The 17,791-nt window shown below is 41.1% G+C and overlaps 1 protein-coding gene across 1 annotated transcript in view; it reads right to left on the bottom strand.

The window, feature by feature from the left end:
- Window positions 1–17,791, bottom strand: part of T265_00811 (hypothetical protein) — a gene marked incomplete at both ends in the record, with an annotated part of 37,449 nt that overhangs the window by 17,120 nt on the left and 2,538 nt on the right. Inside the window, one exon of the mRNA XM_009164683.1 lies at window positions 1,566–1,924. Within this exon, the coding sequence (XP_009162947.1) occupies window positions 1,566–1,924 (359 nt within the window). The remainder of the gene's footprint in view (window positions 1–1,565; window positions 1,925–17,791) is intronic.

Genomic DNA, 17,791 nt, shown 5'->3' with positions numbered 1-17,791 from the left:
TTGCAAACGTTTCATCACCAATCGAGGTGACATCATCAGTGCGTAGTTGTGCTAACTAGGTTAGCGCTTAGCGCGGTCAAAGGTCATCCCCGGCTACCAGCACGTATATCAACACACACTTAACACTACTGAACGCACAATCACTAACCCACCGCTACGCGCAACTACGCACTGATGATGTCACCTCGATTGATGATGAAACGTTTGCAACCAAATTGCCCAGCTCAGCGAACAAGCCAACGACCATCTACGCTACCTGAGCTACCGACATTCTCCCCTATAGAAGAATGGTTTATCCCTGAATGTGAAGGGACGTGTGTATCAAGCTACAGTACGGGCTGTTTTGTTGTATGACTGTGAGACTTGGCTTATTCGAGCAGCGGACCTGAGACGTCTTCAGGTGTTCGACAATCGTTGTCTCAGAACCATAGTTCGTGTGGGTTCGTGTCGGTGGATCCGTAACGAGGCAGTTAGAAAGTGCGTTTTCGGTTGTGTAACGGGTACTTCCATTGAAGATTGTGTCCAGCACCAGAAGCTGCGTTGGTTGGGACATGTGTTACGTATGCCGGACCATTGTTTGCCGAAGAGAGTACTGTTTTCCATGCCTAATTCGGAGTGGCATGAACAGAGAGGTGGCCAACCCTTGACTTGGCAGAGGATTATGAAGGAGATCACGAAACGCTTGGGAGCTGTCGGTGCTAATCGCCTTGCAGGATGGGGACCGCGTGATCCTCACTGTGCCTGGTTGGAGACAGTACAACTATGACTGTCAACTGATGTCAGTGGCGTTCTTGTTGTCAGTTTCTATTCAGATCGCCTGAGTGAGTGTCTGGAGGTGTAGGCACCTCGGAATGACTGTGTTAAGCTAGCACTAAGTCCCTCTCCCATCCACCTTTATTCTTTTTTACGATAAGGCTTTCAAATAAGTCATGGTTGTACGGGAGTGAAGCATGTTGAATGAACACTGATGTCATGCTGTCGATGATGATGATGATGATGAGCTGCGGTATGACCCCTGTTTTTTGACCGTGGAGTCATTAGTACAGGGTGATGATGATGATGAGCTGCGGTATGACCCCTGTTTTTTGACCGTGGAGTCATGCTATAGTACAGGGGATGGGAAAATGAAGCTGGATGTTTCGGTGTACAATGCAGGGCTGACTTCAAGTCCGATAATTGGGGTCCGATTACATACTGTGGGCGGGTTTGGAATCTCCATTATATTTCACGTGTTTTTCAAAATGAAGTGGTTCGAATTTGTCACTTGATCCCTTAGACTTACAGTTTTTTCCTCTGTGTTATGGGTTACAAGACTTTTCTATGTGGCTTAAGATAGGACAGGAAATAATGAAATAGCAATGAGTAGTGTATAGCACTATAACGCCTTAAGAGAAGGGAAAGTGACTTTCAATGAGAGTGATATCTATTTGGGATGATTTTTTAAGTGGTCCTGGCTATGATCTGTTGATGCTTTCGTTAGTGACATACAACAGACTACCGCGTAGGCAACATAAACTTGCTCCTAACTTGGGAAATTGTATACTGTATGTAAGAAACAAACGTACTACCTTCACAATGGCAGCAACCTTTCCGATCCCTTTTTTCTTGAATCCGCTGGATTTGTCTGCTTCGGAATGATCCAAGTAGGTGTTGCAACTTTTAACAGAAGGCTTGTAATTGTCTTCCAGAGTGGGGTTTTCCGAGGAATGTTGCCACCTTTGAGCCTTGATCCGAGGTAAAACTTCCTCCGTCCCCAATTGTGTAACCAATTTTCCCGAATTTTCGTCACACTTTGTGACCTGCTTTGAAGGTCTTGGATCACTTCTTAATTGTTCGTCTTCCAGATCTAGACTGGTTGAATCTCCGGAAGCATGTTTCGATTTACTTCCGTCCGAGACATGCATTTGACACGCATTGTATTGGACTATGGAGTTAAAAATGCAAAATCAGCGGAAGTCATCACCGTAAATGACATTTGGAATTACGATGCAAGCTGACCCTAGCATTTTTTACACTCTAAAATTCCGACCCTCAACAAACAAGTAGTTATATAGGATAGATGATAAATTCTTACCAACGGTTTATTATATTTTACCTCCTACTACGAAACTTTCGAAAGACTAGTATACAAATTCAACCCGTAAAAACTGAATACAACTGATAGTGAGATACCTGCGAGCCTCTCAGCCAGTTCTTGACAGAAGTATGAGCACAAATTGATTTTTGTTTGGTTTGAGACATTGCTGATAAGGTTTCCTTGCTGCAAGACAAGAGAATTGTTGCAGGAAAGAATGATGATTGATTCATTTTTTTATGAAATAAAGCTCAGATATAATTTATACAGTGCATTTTTATACGAATTGTGACGAAAATAACCAAGTTATCTGATTGCTCTCAATGTGTTAACTACTTCCTTTGGGATGTGTTTTCTCTAAGATACTTGAGCAGTTTTTTCTGATTTGTGAAGGAGAAAGAAAAGGTTTCTATAGCTTTTTAACGCTGGAGAACTGTCAGTCGACTATTGGAAATTAAAGCTGCGGTTGCGTAATAGTGAATGTTTTAAACCTACTGCCCCTCCAGAATATCAGGCCGTGTACACATGTGGAGAAAATATGAGCGACTAATTGGTTAGCACGTGACTCACAGATACAAAGGAGTGTCCGTATAAATGTCAACTAATTTCCAGTTTGTCTGAGTGATCTACACCATATTTGGACACAGAATTTATTCTTCAAAGTTTTGTTATTTATTGAAACCATCATCCAAATATTGTGGAACGATTAAATACTTTAGCTGATCCTCATGGATGACCTGGTAATAACCAAATGATGAAATCCGACAAGACGCAGACGAGAAAAGACGGCCGTTTTCTCGCAACTTTTCGATCTGGTTAAATAAACTGGACATGAGTTCATGGCTAAACTAATGAACTTGCTCTGTTCACAAATTACTGCGAAATGTCACTTTCATACAGAACGGCGCGGCTGAAAATTTGAATATCGCGTAAAATAAGTTGGCTAATGAGGCACACAAAACTAAACCTGTGCCCTTATGTCATCCAACAGATAGTCTGAAATATTGTTCGTTGAGTACTTTCCGTCTCACAAATGAAAAAGTCCCCCTACCAAAGCTGTTTAAGTATTCCTAAAAATCATTGTAAAAATGACGCTGTTTCACCACGAAATCATCGTCAACTTAAAGCAACAAAACATCCTGTGAACGCCCGAACTTACCGCTAAGTTGGACTAAAGAAGTTTCGCCATTGTTTCAATTCCCTTCAGCTGTGATTAGTTAGCTTTTGGAAAACCCGCTGTTGATACTTCAAACACTGAGGAATGAATATCTACCTCAAATGGTGATCTATTCCTTTAACAACTCACAATTACATAAAAACAAGAGTCCAAATTATTCAAGCTTAGCCATGGCGAAATTAACGCCTCTTACTTACTTAACCTTTAGCGAAAGCATGAAATTCAGTGATACTTCATTGTAACGCGCTATTACTAAAACCTGTCCACTATATTGTTAGAAAGTTTTGGGGACGTTTTTCGGAATCATCCATCTTGATTGCCGTTCGAAAAGTGTCTTCGTTATTCCCCGAAGTGTGTGCTTTCCAAAACCGTTTTTAAAAGGAAGTTTTCATTTAATCACGACTAGGAGAAAAAGAGTACGGGCTAAACCTTTTTGTTTACAAAGTCGTTGACTTTGTCATTAGAAGCCAATGCAGTACGCTCAAAGACGGATTCAAATTGGTAAGTTTAATAGCAGCGCTTGACGGCGTAAGCATTTCTGCTCTCAAACTTCACACAAAGAGACCTACTCATTACATGACCATAAATATCATGGTCATGGCTCGGTTTATGTTGTATTCCCAGTATATTTTTTAAAAAACTTGTAAAATGTTAATAATGATCGAATCGAAAGCTTAGGGCACCACTAGGGTTTTTACGTGTCCCTGGAACGTAAACGATTTCATCCTCATTAAATGGAAACCTTGGTTGCAGACACGCACTTGCTTTAAAATATCATTACGATAAGAAATAGCAGCCTATTTGTTTTCACATGGCTAATCAAGACTTATTTGGTCATTTCAAGAAAGACATTTCTGCTCACCCTTTGCTGAAATTTCAGTATGCATAAACCAATTAGAACAGGGAGAAAGAACTTTTCGTACTGGCTGAAGTGAGCGCTTATCCCAGAATGAGTATTCACCTCAAAACTTGGCCGTAACTTTTAGACAGAAGCTCAGAGCACGGGTTCTACCTATTTCACTTTTCCGGTATATGTAGAAGCCTTTCTGAGCACGCACTTTGATGTCCATCTGAAGTCCTTTTGTAGAGGGATTACACAGTGTGAAGTTACAAAGTCGGATACTACGCTCGTGTTCTCCTAGAAGCTACACAGCAAGCCAAGATGGTTTTCAAACCGCCTTTCATATCCGGCTAAACACCAAGTTGTGTGGGCATCGCAAATTTTTTAGTTTGAGTATTTCTGGCCAGAAACTGCTGCTTTTTAGAACTCTATATTTCTTCATCTTGCACAGTGATCTTGGAAATCTTTCCTTGGATTTTTTTCTGGACATCACTTGTTCTTGGCTTCTAAACGATTTAAACATAAGGCTTATTGTTGGTTCGTAAATTGCGCCGAAAAACACATTCCTTTTGCACAAACTTCTTATTTGAAATCGCCTAACCGTCGCAATCTGTCCCTCCTGGGGACAGTACTCTGCATTCATAGTACAGTTTGTTAACACAAAAATTTTTCATGAAAAACACCAGCTTTTTGAACTTGTTAGTACAGGACTATCTATTCATGATGGAACTAGATCTGGAAGAGGCTTTTGAGAACGTAGGGGGTTCGTCGCCCTCTGGTTCCTTACAATAAGGAACAGGTTGATATGAATCTCTTTTTGAGGCTTAGTTTTTTGTAATAAGGATTCTCCTGGATAACCTACGTATTGGATTATTGAACATCCAAGCGTAACACTCAAGCACAAATTAAACATGCGTTGTACAAGGGTTAGTGGTCCTTTTATGACATTTGTCCTCCAGATTATTCCTAATGAACAAATTACCCAAAGCATTTCATGACATGACAACTGATTGTAGAATGCTCTTAGGGACGGTCCCTCCGGGGAATACCTTACGAGGATACGCTTTTTGTGAGTGCCAGATATATAGATATTGACTGGTAACAAGTGCACATTTTAGTAACCAACACTAGACCCGAAGCATGGTCAGTGCAATAAATATACCCAAAATTTACTTAGTGAAGTCTTACGCTTAAAAATGATCGTCTTTTGCAAATAAGTAGAGGGGATAAAGCAATGGATTTCCAAAGTTAATCTAAAACTTACACAACCGTTTGTAACTCAGTATTTTCCTTGGGTCGTTTTTAGTACGTTCACTTATGGATGCTGTCTGTTTGAGTCATTTGTGTTTAGCACTTTAGCTGATGGGAAACAATCTTGCTTTGCTTCCATTAGGTTTTGACCATTTTGGACGGCACAACTCCTTTTACTTAATAGTTTAAAAAGTGTTAAAATGAACTCTGATAACAAGTGTATTGTCATCTATGTACACTCACTTGGTTTGTCAGGTTTGTTACACCAGATTGTTTTACTGAAATGAGAGAAAATTACGGTGGTATTGGGCGAACGAACAGTGTTTTGAGTAGCAACATTGAAGTATAATTCAAAGCGTTTCTGACTCTGTAACTCTTGACGGGTGTAGGGTCTTCAATGCAGTGGCTTAAAAAAGAAGCCGCTTTGTAACGGAAGAAGCACCACATTGTTACGATTCGGCAATACAGCAAGCACAAATTATCTGACCACCCACAGAATTGTGTAGGAAATAAGATGTGTTCCTTGCCAGAGTATATAATAAAATTTTTTCCAATTTTTATAATCCCTCGCAAAAAAGGCGTTTCTTTTGAACATTTTAGGATGAGGATGAAGGAGAATTTTTAAAGTTTCACTTTCCTGGCTGGTCTTCTAAATTGGCCGATTGTTGGCTGTTAGAATTGTGTTGCTCGTAAGATTTGAGCCGTGACCCCAGTTTTATTTCTCAAAAAATTGCAAAATTATGTATTTCCACTGTCATCTGGATAAGAATTGGTCACACCTTAAATGCGTGCATTAAACGTCCCAGTGTTACAGCCTCTAGGAGAGCATTTTGTTCGACATCAATAAAACTGTCGTGTTAAAAATATCAGCGTCGTGAGCACCTACTGAATGGAATAGGGCTTTATCCTTGTTCGAATTAAATAAAAAGGAAATACTCTTTTATCCTGTATCATACTGATTTGTTTGAACGTTATCAGCTTCATCAGACTACAAAAGCACTTTTTATTCTGGTCTAGGTGTAATTGTACAAAAATGACTAAAAAGTGCACCTCAGTTGTGTAAACACTACCTTAAGTACTATTGTTGTTTATTTATGGTATGAAATAAAATATGCTTAAATCATTTGTTTGAGCTAATTGGGATAATCTTTTACTCAACTACCCGAAGGCCACAAAACAAGATTGTTATACAGCAGTGTTTGTCGCTGTCACTGTGGCTTCGGACATTTCATGCACTTCCTTTGACACTTTTGTGCTAGCAATGTGTCATAACTAACAAACTGTTCATTAAACGACATATTTACTAACCCACTGATATGGTTGCCGTTTATTCGTAAACACTATGAAATGACGAGAAATTCACGAATTTTCCTCAAAGATAAACATCTAGTTCCAAAATGCCAACTTGCTGGAAAAAATAACCTTTAATTATAGTGTTGGAATGTACATTCTCACCGTACCGCACACCAGCTATCTTACACAAATAGATGTGACGATAGGTGACGTTTCCCATGCTCTTACTTTTTCACCTTAAAAAAGTTGACAAACTTTCTAGTCCATAACTTTGGAAACTATAAGATCATCCCAAATGCGGTTCACATTAAAAGCCAGTACTTGTAAGGGGAAGTGTTAACTGAGTTTCTTTCTTGGCAGCTGATCATATGACCGCTCATCTGCTCGTGGAGCCAAAAATTGGTTTGCATGTGTCTTATCACCGTTTAAGGCCATATTTTCAATGGACAAATGAACATCGCCATTTTTTGGTCGCCTTCAACATCTGACAAAGATATTAGAAACAATCTGTTAAAACGTAGACAAAATTAAGGCAGGTTTAGTCTGTGTTGAGCCGTCGATAAACTGACAGTAATTAAATAAATCGCGCGAGCAGGCATCACATACATTGTCACTGCGTCCAGATAGATTATTACCTGTATACATTTTCTAGTTATTGGTAGAGTAATACGATATCTCACAGGATAGGGTCAAAATTACCACCATAGTCAGTCAGGGTAAAAAAAGATAGACTTAATCATTGTGAATTGTAGGACACAGGTCCATCCTAAGCATTTAATATTTAAGTACCCTACCGACTTATATCATCGTTATGCTCGTTCTGAGATGCATTGACGCACAACCAAAAATAAAGGACTTAAAAAGTGCATATGCCGTTTACGTGGTCTTTCTAGGACACTAGATTCCACGACTTTAGGGGCATGAATTATAAAAGGAAAGCAGTAAAACTTCTGCTTACACAGTGTCAATCCGCACGGTGATAATTTTTTCGTGGGATCTATGGCAATTAATAAAGAGGAAAAAACCCAAGAAAGAATGCGTAATTCCAAGTAGACAGTTAGTAAAAAATGACGGTTTTGATTGGCCACCTATTCAGAAGTGGAATGGTCGTCTGACATCTGCATTTAAATAGATACTCTGGTTAGTCCATTGGAGTTGAATTTAGAGTCGCCAATTGATCAGTAGAAATTGCAAGTAGGCCTTGTTGGTCCATGAGTGACCGGCAATAAGTATTCTATTTGCTATTTAGTGTTTTGCGGACCATATGAGTTACAAGACTCAATATACGTCTGAAGAAATTTGGGCGCAAACTACGCTTCTCGGAAACTGGATAAGCCAGACACGTGATAATTAAATTTAGTGGCATATCATTTGCTAGAAACTAAAACATCAATCTATGAGAACCGTATAGAGAATTTTAGGTGCCAGTGAAAGGCTTTACGACACCAAATACAGTAAAGGCTATTGATAGTGAGATACGAGACCTAATTTTCTGTCAACGCGAGGTAAGCACAAGCCAGAATAGTAACTCAGCCAACGAAATTCAGTCTGCAAAAAACGAAATAATCCTACAAAGTTATTTTTGCACGCACATCAGGGCGTTGGACAAGGTTGGGACAACAGATTCTAAGGCCTGGTCCAGCGTCTAACTGATTCGCCAGGAGGTTGATATATTCCTGGGGGTTGTATCTGGGTTGTGAATGTCAAGAGTAAATCAGGTTTCCGTTAGGACCACTAGATCCAAATTCATCTGACTATGTCATTGCAGCGCTACAGCAAAATTTCTATAATAACGGGCAGGGTAGCAGAAAGTGACATTTTTGCGGAACTTGGACTTTTGGAGCTGTTAGCTGCCCAGTTCGGAGAGCAAGCCTGATTTATCTGCACCGGTCATTTTTTGCAGTCCGTGGCTACATATCATGCATCCGGGAGCCTTTTTTCCACCATACTTCGTCAATTTGCTCGTGTGTCCTTATATGCGTGACGCGTGCTATGGAAAACAAACGGGAAAGGCCTGGGTAAATATCTTATAATTCTATCTTAGGAATGGTCAGATCCCACTTGGAGCACCCCTAAACTAGGGTATGGCAGTCCTGGACTTGGCGTTTGTAGTATTTCTCCGTCACCCCTTCGACCATTCGTATCCTAAACTGTCGTACTTGTACCAGACTTTGTTCGCTAATTTGCCGGCTTTCAATATTTAACAACCGATCCAATGAACGTAGAGTTTAGCTTTCCGCATTACAGTGACATTCATTCAAAAGCCTTAAGTCCTTTATCTCGTGCTAACTTCGCACGAGTTGATGATTAGAGATTTCTTGGATAAGGAGGCCAAGGTGATGTGTGGCGTGTATCATGGTTTTTGGCTCACATACAGTGCTGTGCGTCTCAACCCCATTACCCGCTCATTGAGCCACTCGATTCGTTGTGCATATGGTCGTTATGTATGAATAAACAATAAATCGTTCAGCTGTAGCACTCTTCCGGTGCCTAGCTGTCATGGTACTCGAAGGATGCACGAGGGTTGGGATAATGCTAGGTTATCCAAGCCTAGACAGGGGAAGTCAAGAGGCGGTATGTGTCTTCCTCATCAACTGCTCAGCCCACCCAGCTTGGCTTGTAAAACCCGTTTGTTTCCTCCACAACATTCCATACCTTAAGGTCATCAGCGAAAAGGGAGCATGGTGCGGTAATATAGGGTGCACGAAGTTGACATATATTGCAATATACAGTAAACCGAGTACAATTCTTTATGGTAATCTGTCAGAAAGTTGCACTGATTGAGTGGTTCTTGAGTGACAGTATTGCTATTGGTTTTGCGGTGCTTTTTAAAGTGTAGTAAGGCGTGTGCAAAGACATATTTGTTTGCAGTTTACCAAATCTACAAACCGTGTCTCCTGATGTTTAAAGGGAGCCCACAAGCCTTTCGTGCATTTAGCCGGTTTACAGTTAAAAAAGTCATTCTAAAAACAGGTTCAATACTTTGGGGGTGTGGACGCGTATATTAACGGTCTTTCTTGCCTTCCCAGTTCTTTAAGTCCTACTCAGATGCACTAGCCACATGATACATTCGTGGATCCACATATCCTCAAGTATTTGTGTTTTAGCTTTTCATCGCTTTGTTCCTTACGGGTCACTAAGGATTTCATGATGCATGAAGCTACAAATGTAACATTTCGGAACTAATGTGCTTCAGAATAAAAGTGGTCTTCCACGACTCTGGTTCAATCAATTGTTACACTCGTTCAAAATATTTCTCTTATATTTTGTTATCCTCATATTCCAGACAACGCCTCAATCTCTATCTTTCATCCTACTTCTGAGGGCATTGTATGATAAACCAACCACTCTATGGGACTATTCAGCACATAAAAATGACATTATACGACGTTACCGTCGATCTTTTAACTCTTGTACCACGTCTTTTGATTGATACCCTGTTTTGAGGCGAAAATCGATCGGTGTTGAAACCTGCTGATGGCATTCCAAATCATGCTTTCTGCCTGCAAATCTTAAGGTGTTTTCACATTTTCACATTTCACACAGCAGAGAAATACCATCAAGATAACTGCAAACTCTTGAACAGCCGATTGCCGGTTTCGCCATTCGTTGGCGAAGAATATCGTACATAGTAAATTTAGGTGGGTCTTAGCTGAGTCTCACACAAAAACCGAATTGGTGTACAAATGGGTGGTTTGTCGTGTTCTCATATTCTTCAGGCCAGCTAGGGTCATTCAACGCCATTTCTATGACAATCACATCAGATTTATTCTGGACTAGAGTCAGCTTGCTTCTTCACCTTACCAAAGAATAATTCACAGTCCTTCTTTGCCGCAGCAACATGAACTAGTGTGCACACCAGAAGTAACAAAATTTGTTTTTTACATTTATGATATCTTCTCAGAGAAACTCTATCACAACAGGCAACATGTTTTACAATTAAATAAACATTATATCCACTGGAGGATCCAAATTGTCAGCGTTGTTCCTCAGAAATATCTGGTCATCGGAGTTTTGGAAACTATCTAAGGTGTACATTATTACCTCAAAACTGACGACATTGAGAAACATGGAGTAAGGGACCACTCTTGTCAGACACCAGTATTTGTAGAAAAGCTCTTGAAGCACTAACTATTTCCTCTTGCGCCATAAAAAGTATGTGAAACAGCGCAGGATTCCTACATATCCCTGGAAAGTACTTTATCGTGTAAGCTTGTTAAGAAGAAATAACGGGTTGATAGGAACATGTGCACTTTTTAAGTCCAGATAATCCAAGTTGGTCAGGCACTTGTACGTACATGGTCGCTCCAACTCTTGAAACAAACGTGACACAGCACATTTAACCGGTAGGAAGTCTGCTGTTTTATGTGCTGTCTGAACGCATCTTTGTAAGACTGAGTAAAATAGAAAACGTTTTCAGTCCGATTATCGCGGAGTTTACGCTAATTCTTGTGTGACTGCCACAAATACTGCGAAACTTTTTATTGAAAGTGGGAACAACCGACAACTCATTATAGTTAGCTTAAACGCTCCACATTTTCGACACAGTGTTAAGCCAGTTAAGCAGCCAGCGGCTAAGAATTTTGGCTCGATGTGTGGACAGAGCAAGTGCGGATTTGGTTGGACCAACAGCCCGACGATGTATTTACGAGAAAGGACATCTTCTCATTTTAAAGATATCGATAGTTCCAGGGTTACTGCCAACAGCATGGTGGGGACTCCGTCTAAGCAAGTTCAAGTATCTTCTAGAGCCTGACTCACGTATAATCTGTAACCTTTTAAGCACATTTTCCAAATTTGTCGCCTTATCATCCCAAAGATCTGACCTTACCGAGCATTTTTATCGGTGTAAACTTCAGTTTTTCACCTGAAGTCTGACAGTTTGCTGAGTGTTATTCCACTCTTGTAAAGGCTTTGGACCAGATATTTTGTCTGTTTGCGAATTTAGCAAGGCAGTTTAAGGTTACTACATAATTGCACCTATTGTCTGTGAGTCTTAATTTGATTGCAAGATGATCAGCTAGTTGAGGCCCAGTAGCGCGATGTTGTCCTATACATGCATTCGTAAAACACGCATCCACTGGTCGCAAGAAATTTCTAAAAGTGTAGTAAAAACTCTCTTACGGTATGTCATAGCCACAGCCTTTCCAGGTGTAAGTATCCTATCACCGGATACTTCTACAGATGTATTCAAACAAACCATGCAGAAACGACTACCAGCACAATTATTTGGCTTGGCGGCTCAGAACAACGCAAACCCCAACAGAATCAGCCACAAAGGCTTTTAAATCACAAGAAGTGCACAACCAGAGGTGAGCGGAAACCGATGGATAGTTCGGTTAAGCATCAATACTCGGGTCATAAATCCACTTTTTAAAGAGACAACAATTATCAACAAAAATAATGTGGTTGTACGTAAAAAAGCTCTGTTTTTACGCCTGTTTCAGAATGTGAGACTTGAAAGATTTCAGATAAACTGAGCTCCGGTGTTTGGAGAAAAATTTCGGAATGTCTGTTTATCGCGGAGGACGTTTCAGTAAACGGCGGAAAAATCTGCCTTTTTTCATAAAGATGCCCGTTGAGGTGTGAATGGCAGCGTCGTAAGAATAAAGGAAATCCAACTGGTGAACAACAAATAACGAATGACAGAATCACTTTGGTCCCTTCTGCACACCCTGTTGTGTAGAGTAACTGAGACATTCCAGATAATGATAGCAGCATGTGACAAAATTATTTACAAAGGTGTAACGCATGTCTATACGTAAGATTAGATACTATCACGGCACTCAGACCTAGACGCAAGGAAAAATATTGCATTAAATTTAAGCCTGACTGAAACTCTCAACCCCTGGGCAGCAGTGGTTGTTGTGAAAATGGCAGAACAGCCAACATTTTAAGAACTTTGGCACACATATTCCAATCCTAGGTGAGCTAAAATCTAAGGCTATGTATGTGTCACAGTTATTATCCACAGTATTGCTTAGCGAGTTCTTCGGACACTCAAACCTCCATACTACGACAAGGTAAAATCTGTTTGCAACGAAAGTACTTCTAACATTACGAAATAATGACTGACTAAGCCGTAAATAATCTAAGGATACGCGCTCGATTACCCCGATAAATATCACGCGCAAGCAGCACTGGCAATACCAAAAAGCATTTTACTTTCTTATTTGTATTAATAAAATGGTTCAAGTCATTTTGCCTTCACCTTGAGCTGTAGAATTGTGGAATTTGGGATTGAGTGGAGTGCCTTTTGTGTGCGCATGGCTTCCGGTTTGCCGCTCTATTAAATTACTCCTTCTTTCTCGTTGTCATTGCAAAGTATTTCATACAAACCCTTCCGCCCGATAAAATATCTAGCTTATACGTGCCCAGGTTTCACTCCGATTGTTGGGATGCGTGGCTACTCTCTTTTTCATCTGTACCATGTATTTGCACTCACTTTCAAAGAAGGTTGCACCTGAGATTTTTTTAATTGTGCTCTTTTTGTTAATACTAACATCGTGTCACATTCATTTCTTCAGTTGTCTTTTAACACTCAAGTGGACTTGGTGATCGCAAAAATTTTCACCGCGAATTAACTGGAGGGCTGCTGAAATACAGGATATTTAGTCCTCTCAAAAGTCCGTTATTTGATCTCGTTAATAAAAAACACAGAAATATGGAAGAGACCCTTCGATGATCTTCACATGATTGGGGAAACAAAGCATCTCTGCTACTAGTGGGTGATTTCCATGAGTTTTTATACAAAATCTATCTTCCACAATCTTTGTAAAATCCCGCTTTCATCATAATCATCATCATTATTATCATCATCATCGAGGGCACGACATCTTTAATACTGATGTCATGCCATCGGTGTTGAAACCGATGTTTCAATGTCGTACAACCATGACTTATTTGAAAGCCTTAACGTAAAGAAAAGAGTAAAGGTGAACTAGGTAGGGCCTTTTTGCTACCTTACCACAATCATTCCGAGGTGCCTACACCTCCAGACATTCACTCAGGCAATCTGAATAGAAACTGTCAACAAGAACGCCACTGACATCGGTTGACAGCCATAGTTGTACTGTCTCCAACCAGGCGCAGTGAGAATCACGTGGTCTCCATCATGAAAGGGGAGTAGCACCGACAGCACCCAAGCGTTTCGTGATCTCCTTCATAATCCTCTGCCAAGTCAAGGGTTGGCCACCTCTCTGTTCATGCCACTCCGAATTGCGCATAGAAAACAGCACTCTCTTCGGCGAAAGATGGTTTGGCGTACACAACACAAGTTCTAACCAACGCAGTTTCTGGTGCAATGGAAGTACCCGTTACACAACCGAAAACGCACTTTCTAACTGCCTCGTTACGGATCCACCGACACGAACCCACACGAACTATGGTTCTGAGACAACGATTGTCGAACACCTGAAGACGTCTCAGGTCCGCTGCTCGAATAGGCCAAGTCTCATAGCCATACAACAAAACAGCGCGTACTGTAGCTTGATAAACGCGTCCCTTCACATTCAGAGATAAACCATTCCGACTCCATAGGGGTCTCAAGTTAGCAAACGCGGTCCGAGCCTTGCAGATTCGTGCATTCACCTCACCTGTCACACTACAATCAGAACTAATACAACTTTCAAGATACGTAAAACGCTCCACAACTTCCAGTACCTCTCCCTGGATTGTAAAAGTCATGTTCAGTGACTGCACGTCCACGAGCATGACTTCACACGTTGTGGGTGCAAAGTGCATACGAAGGATGGGATAACTTTGTTCGGTTCGTCCAAAAACACCTGTGCCTTCTCCTCGTCTTTAAAGATGAGAACGATGTTACCTGCGCACTCCAGATCAACATTTTTTTACAGCCAAGTTAAACACCAGCGTTCGTCACATTATTTCATCGATGTCGAAGTTAAGAAGGAATGGTGTGTGTGAGAATCCTCGACGGACACCGTTTTGTATACGGAAGCTTTTGGAGAGCCCTCCGTATACTCTCAGACGTCTGGCGGTTCGAGAATAAAAAAGTTTTACGTTCACAAACTTCTGGGACGTTCCTTGGTAGGCAAGCGTGTCGAAAAAACAGACTGATCAATCGAGTCGAATGCGCCTCGGAAACCAAGGAATACTAGATTTGTGGGTCGCTTATACGTATGGCGTTTTTCTAGCACCTGACGGAGTGTGCACCTTTGGTCAACCCAATCCCTACAAGGCCGGAATCCCACTTGCTCCTCTCGAATCCGTATCTTACGAGCCACCGTAAGGCGACGAAGCAAAATTGACGCCAGCAGTCTCGTTACGACCGGGGTCAGGCCGACCCCCCTGTGGTTACCACACTCACTACCAGCCCCTTTTTGAAAATGGGCACTATCACCGAATCTCTCCAGCTGTCTGGGACAGACTCCTTTTCCCAAATACAGGCAAACATATTGGACAAGCTCTGACTAAGGTTTTCACCCCTGTCCTTGAACAATGTGGGTGGGAGGTCTTCCGGACTAGGAGCTCGGTTGCTTTTGAGAGAACATACCCAGTCGTAAATCTCCATGCCTCCAAGGAAATTTTCAGAGAATGTGGTCGTTTAATTATGCTAGCGAGCGTATTCGGTCGGTTTTTTCACACGACACGGTGATGCACAGCGTTCTTACCAATTTAAGTCAGATGCTTACTAGACACTGACTACTAGGCGAAGAGTCGCATGTTAACCATTAAATTCCATGAATAAACGTGCATTTACCAGAGATCTAGGTGCGCATTCTTGTTGCCTTACCATATCTAGCCTATAAAAAAAGTAAAATCACTCTCAGTAAACTAATCATCAGTTTGTTCCCAACACTTACACCTGTGTTGCTCATTTGTATATGGTCTGGTCAAATGATTGGTCAGGTTGATATTATCAGTATACGATGCGTTAAAGCAAGCGGTGCAATAAAATTTCTTCTTCCATAGTGTCACTCTCATTCCTGGCGTGAAAATTTTTCTAGGCACTTGAGGAACCACATTAGATGCAGTACTTGCACGCGTAACAGCAAAAACATGTCTGATGAAAAGTTTTGTCGAAAACTGACACTGAGTTTTCGTTAACGTAGCAGCCGCATGAAGCACATCGATTTCTTAATGTGGATCCAATGTCTTCTTTACAGTAAAGCAAACCGTTTTCTTGATAATAATCAAGTCTTCCTAGGTGTGTCCGGCAGACTGATTTAATCTACATTAGGTTGATAACCTTACCAGTACATGTGAAACAGCCATAATGATACAAGCCATTTTTGGTTCTTATGACGTCACCAAAGCACCTCTGGTTGCACTTTTTACACGTTGCTGCATTCATTCTCATTTCATTTCGATATCGTGGTAACTCATTCGCCACTTGAATAGCCACATACACATGGCTCAAACAAAGGCATTCAGTTCAGCGCTCGATCGAAGAATTCATTGGGGAACAAAGAAGGCGGAAAATTCACGAAAAACCAAACCACATGCCCAGCTACGAAATGAAAGCATCATACGAAATATATTTTAATCTTTCCAGCTCTTCCAAATCAAGAAGTCAATGTATGGTTCCTCCTGAGCCGAACCTTTCTGGTTGAGTCAAGGTCAAGTATACAATGGTGTTAACCACTTAATGTTGCACTTTACAAAAGTCATCATTTATCTTTCAATACTTTCTCGTCTCCTCTCCACAGACCCTTTCATATAGGATGGCACGAAGTAAAGGATTCACCTACGTATTACAGTGAATTCGAGAACTTCTGTTCACGATGTTTTTGCGTAAATTAGAGTGGTGCTCGGAACCGAGCTTTTGAATGTTTTCAAATTCGCCATGGATTTTACGCAGAATTTCTTGGTAAGTCGTAAATAAAAATGCTTCACGGAAGGGTAAAGTATTTTCGAAGAATATTCCTCTCATAACATTTATTCCGATAGGACTATTAGTCAAGTTTATACATATCAGCGTCATTAGTTTATACTAGCAAATGTTCTGAAGTATGTCTTCGACACTTCCTGTGTAACATCCGGAGACTTATCGTTATTACCCTCTCAACAGCTCAGACCCAAGTTTAATACCCCGCAAGCATGAAACGACGATTAATGTTTTTTTTGTGGTTTCTAAAACCACATCCCTCACCGTTCGATTAAGTCACTGATAATGGCTAAGTCATGTGCCTATACATTCGCTCGCAACGTGCCTAGATCTGCCAAGAAATGATCTAATTTTAGAGTAAAACACATTTTAGTAGAATTTTTGTCTCTTTTGAGCTGGTCTCACATGTTTTCACTAGCCTAACTTTTGACCAAATACGCAGTGTTTCAGGCATTTGCCACGTGAGTGCACAACAGCTATTTGATCGTCGGTGAGAAACCTACTTGCAAGACATTCCTCACAAAATAACGGCTTGTCATGGGGCCCACATTCAGCCCAATGAAAATCTTGCGATGACGGAAAGAAGTGAGATAATGAGCATCAAACTGTTAATTTGAGGAACGGCGTGGAATGGGTTGAAGTCACGCTCTGCAAACTCGCCTTCCGGTTTAGGGGAAAATTGTGGGCTCGTTCAGTGCCCTTTTGGCTCGATTAGTGCCCATACGGACACTGTTAGACTTTTATTTCATCAACTGAGCTGCCTAAGCCTTAGAATTGGCACTCGCTATTCCGCCCAATGAATATTTACGGAGGCCAGGTCCCGCAAAGCTGAAAAAGCAGACCCTTCACTCCGTTTCCATGGGCTAGTTTTCATACCAAGTTTCATACACATACGTCATCTTCATGTAATGCTCCTTTCGGTTATTGAGCCTAGGAGCACGCCGAGCATGACCACCGGGATGCACAGATTCACAATGCAGTGGGGGCCATAATTAACAATACATCATTGTACATACTAGTTTCAATGCAAACCGTGTTTGTGCACTGTATGTACCGCGATAGGCTAATGGATAGCCGAAATAAAAGCACTGCCTTTCAAGACGCTGCTCTTCTCTATTCCAGCTTTTCCATCGTTCACCAGGATAAATACGACAAAGCAGTTACTGAGGGTAGCGAAGCTTCGATCACTTGTAAAGAATGACGAACTCAGTTTCTCGTGGTGGGCCGAAGCGAACGCCACCTTCTTACCTTAACCTCTGATCCTGTATCAGCTTCATATGTTCCCCGCTAAAGTAAGTTAAACTC

This window comes from Opisthorchis viverrini (assembly GCF_000715545.1).
Source record: "Opisthorchis viverrini unplaced genomic scaffold opera_v5_8, whole genome shotgun sequence".
Taxonomy (NCBI): domain Eukaryota; kingdom Metazoa; phylum Platyhelminthes; class Trematoda; order Opisthorchiida; family Opisthorchiidae; genus Opisthorchis; species Opisthorchis viverrini.
The sequence above is the reverse complement of the archived record's forward strand: the minus strand, read 5'-3'. Positions and strand labels throughout refer to the sequence as shown.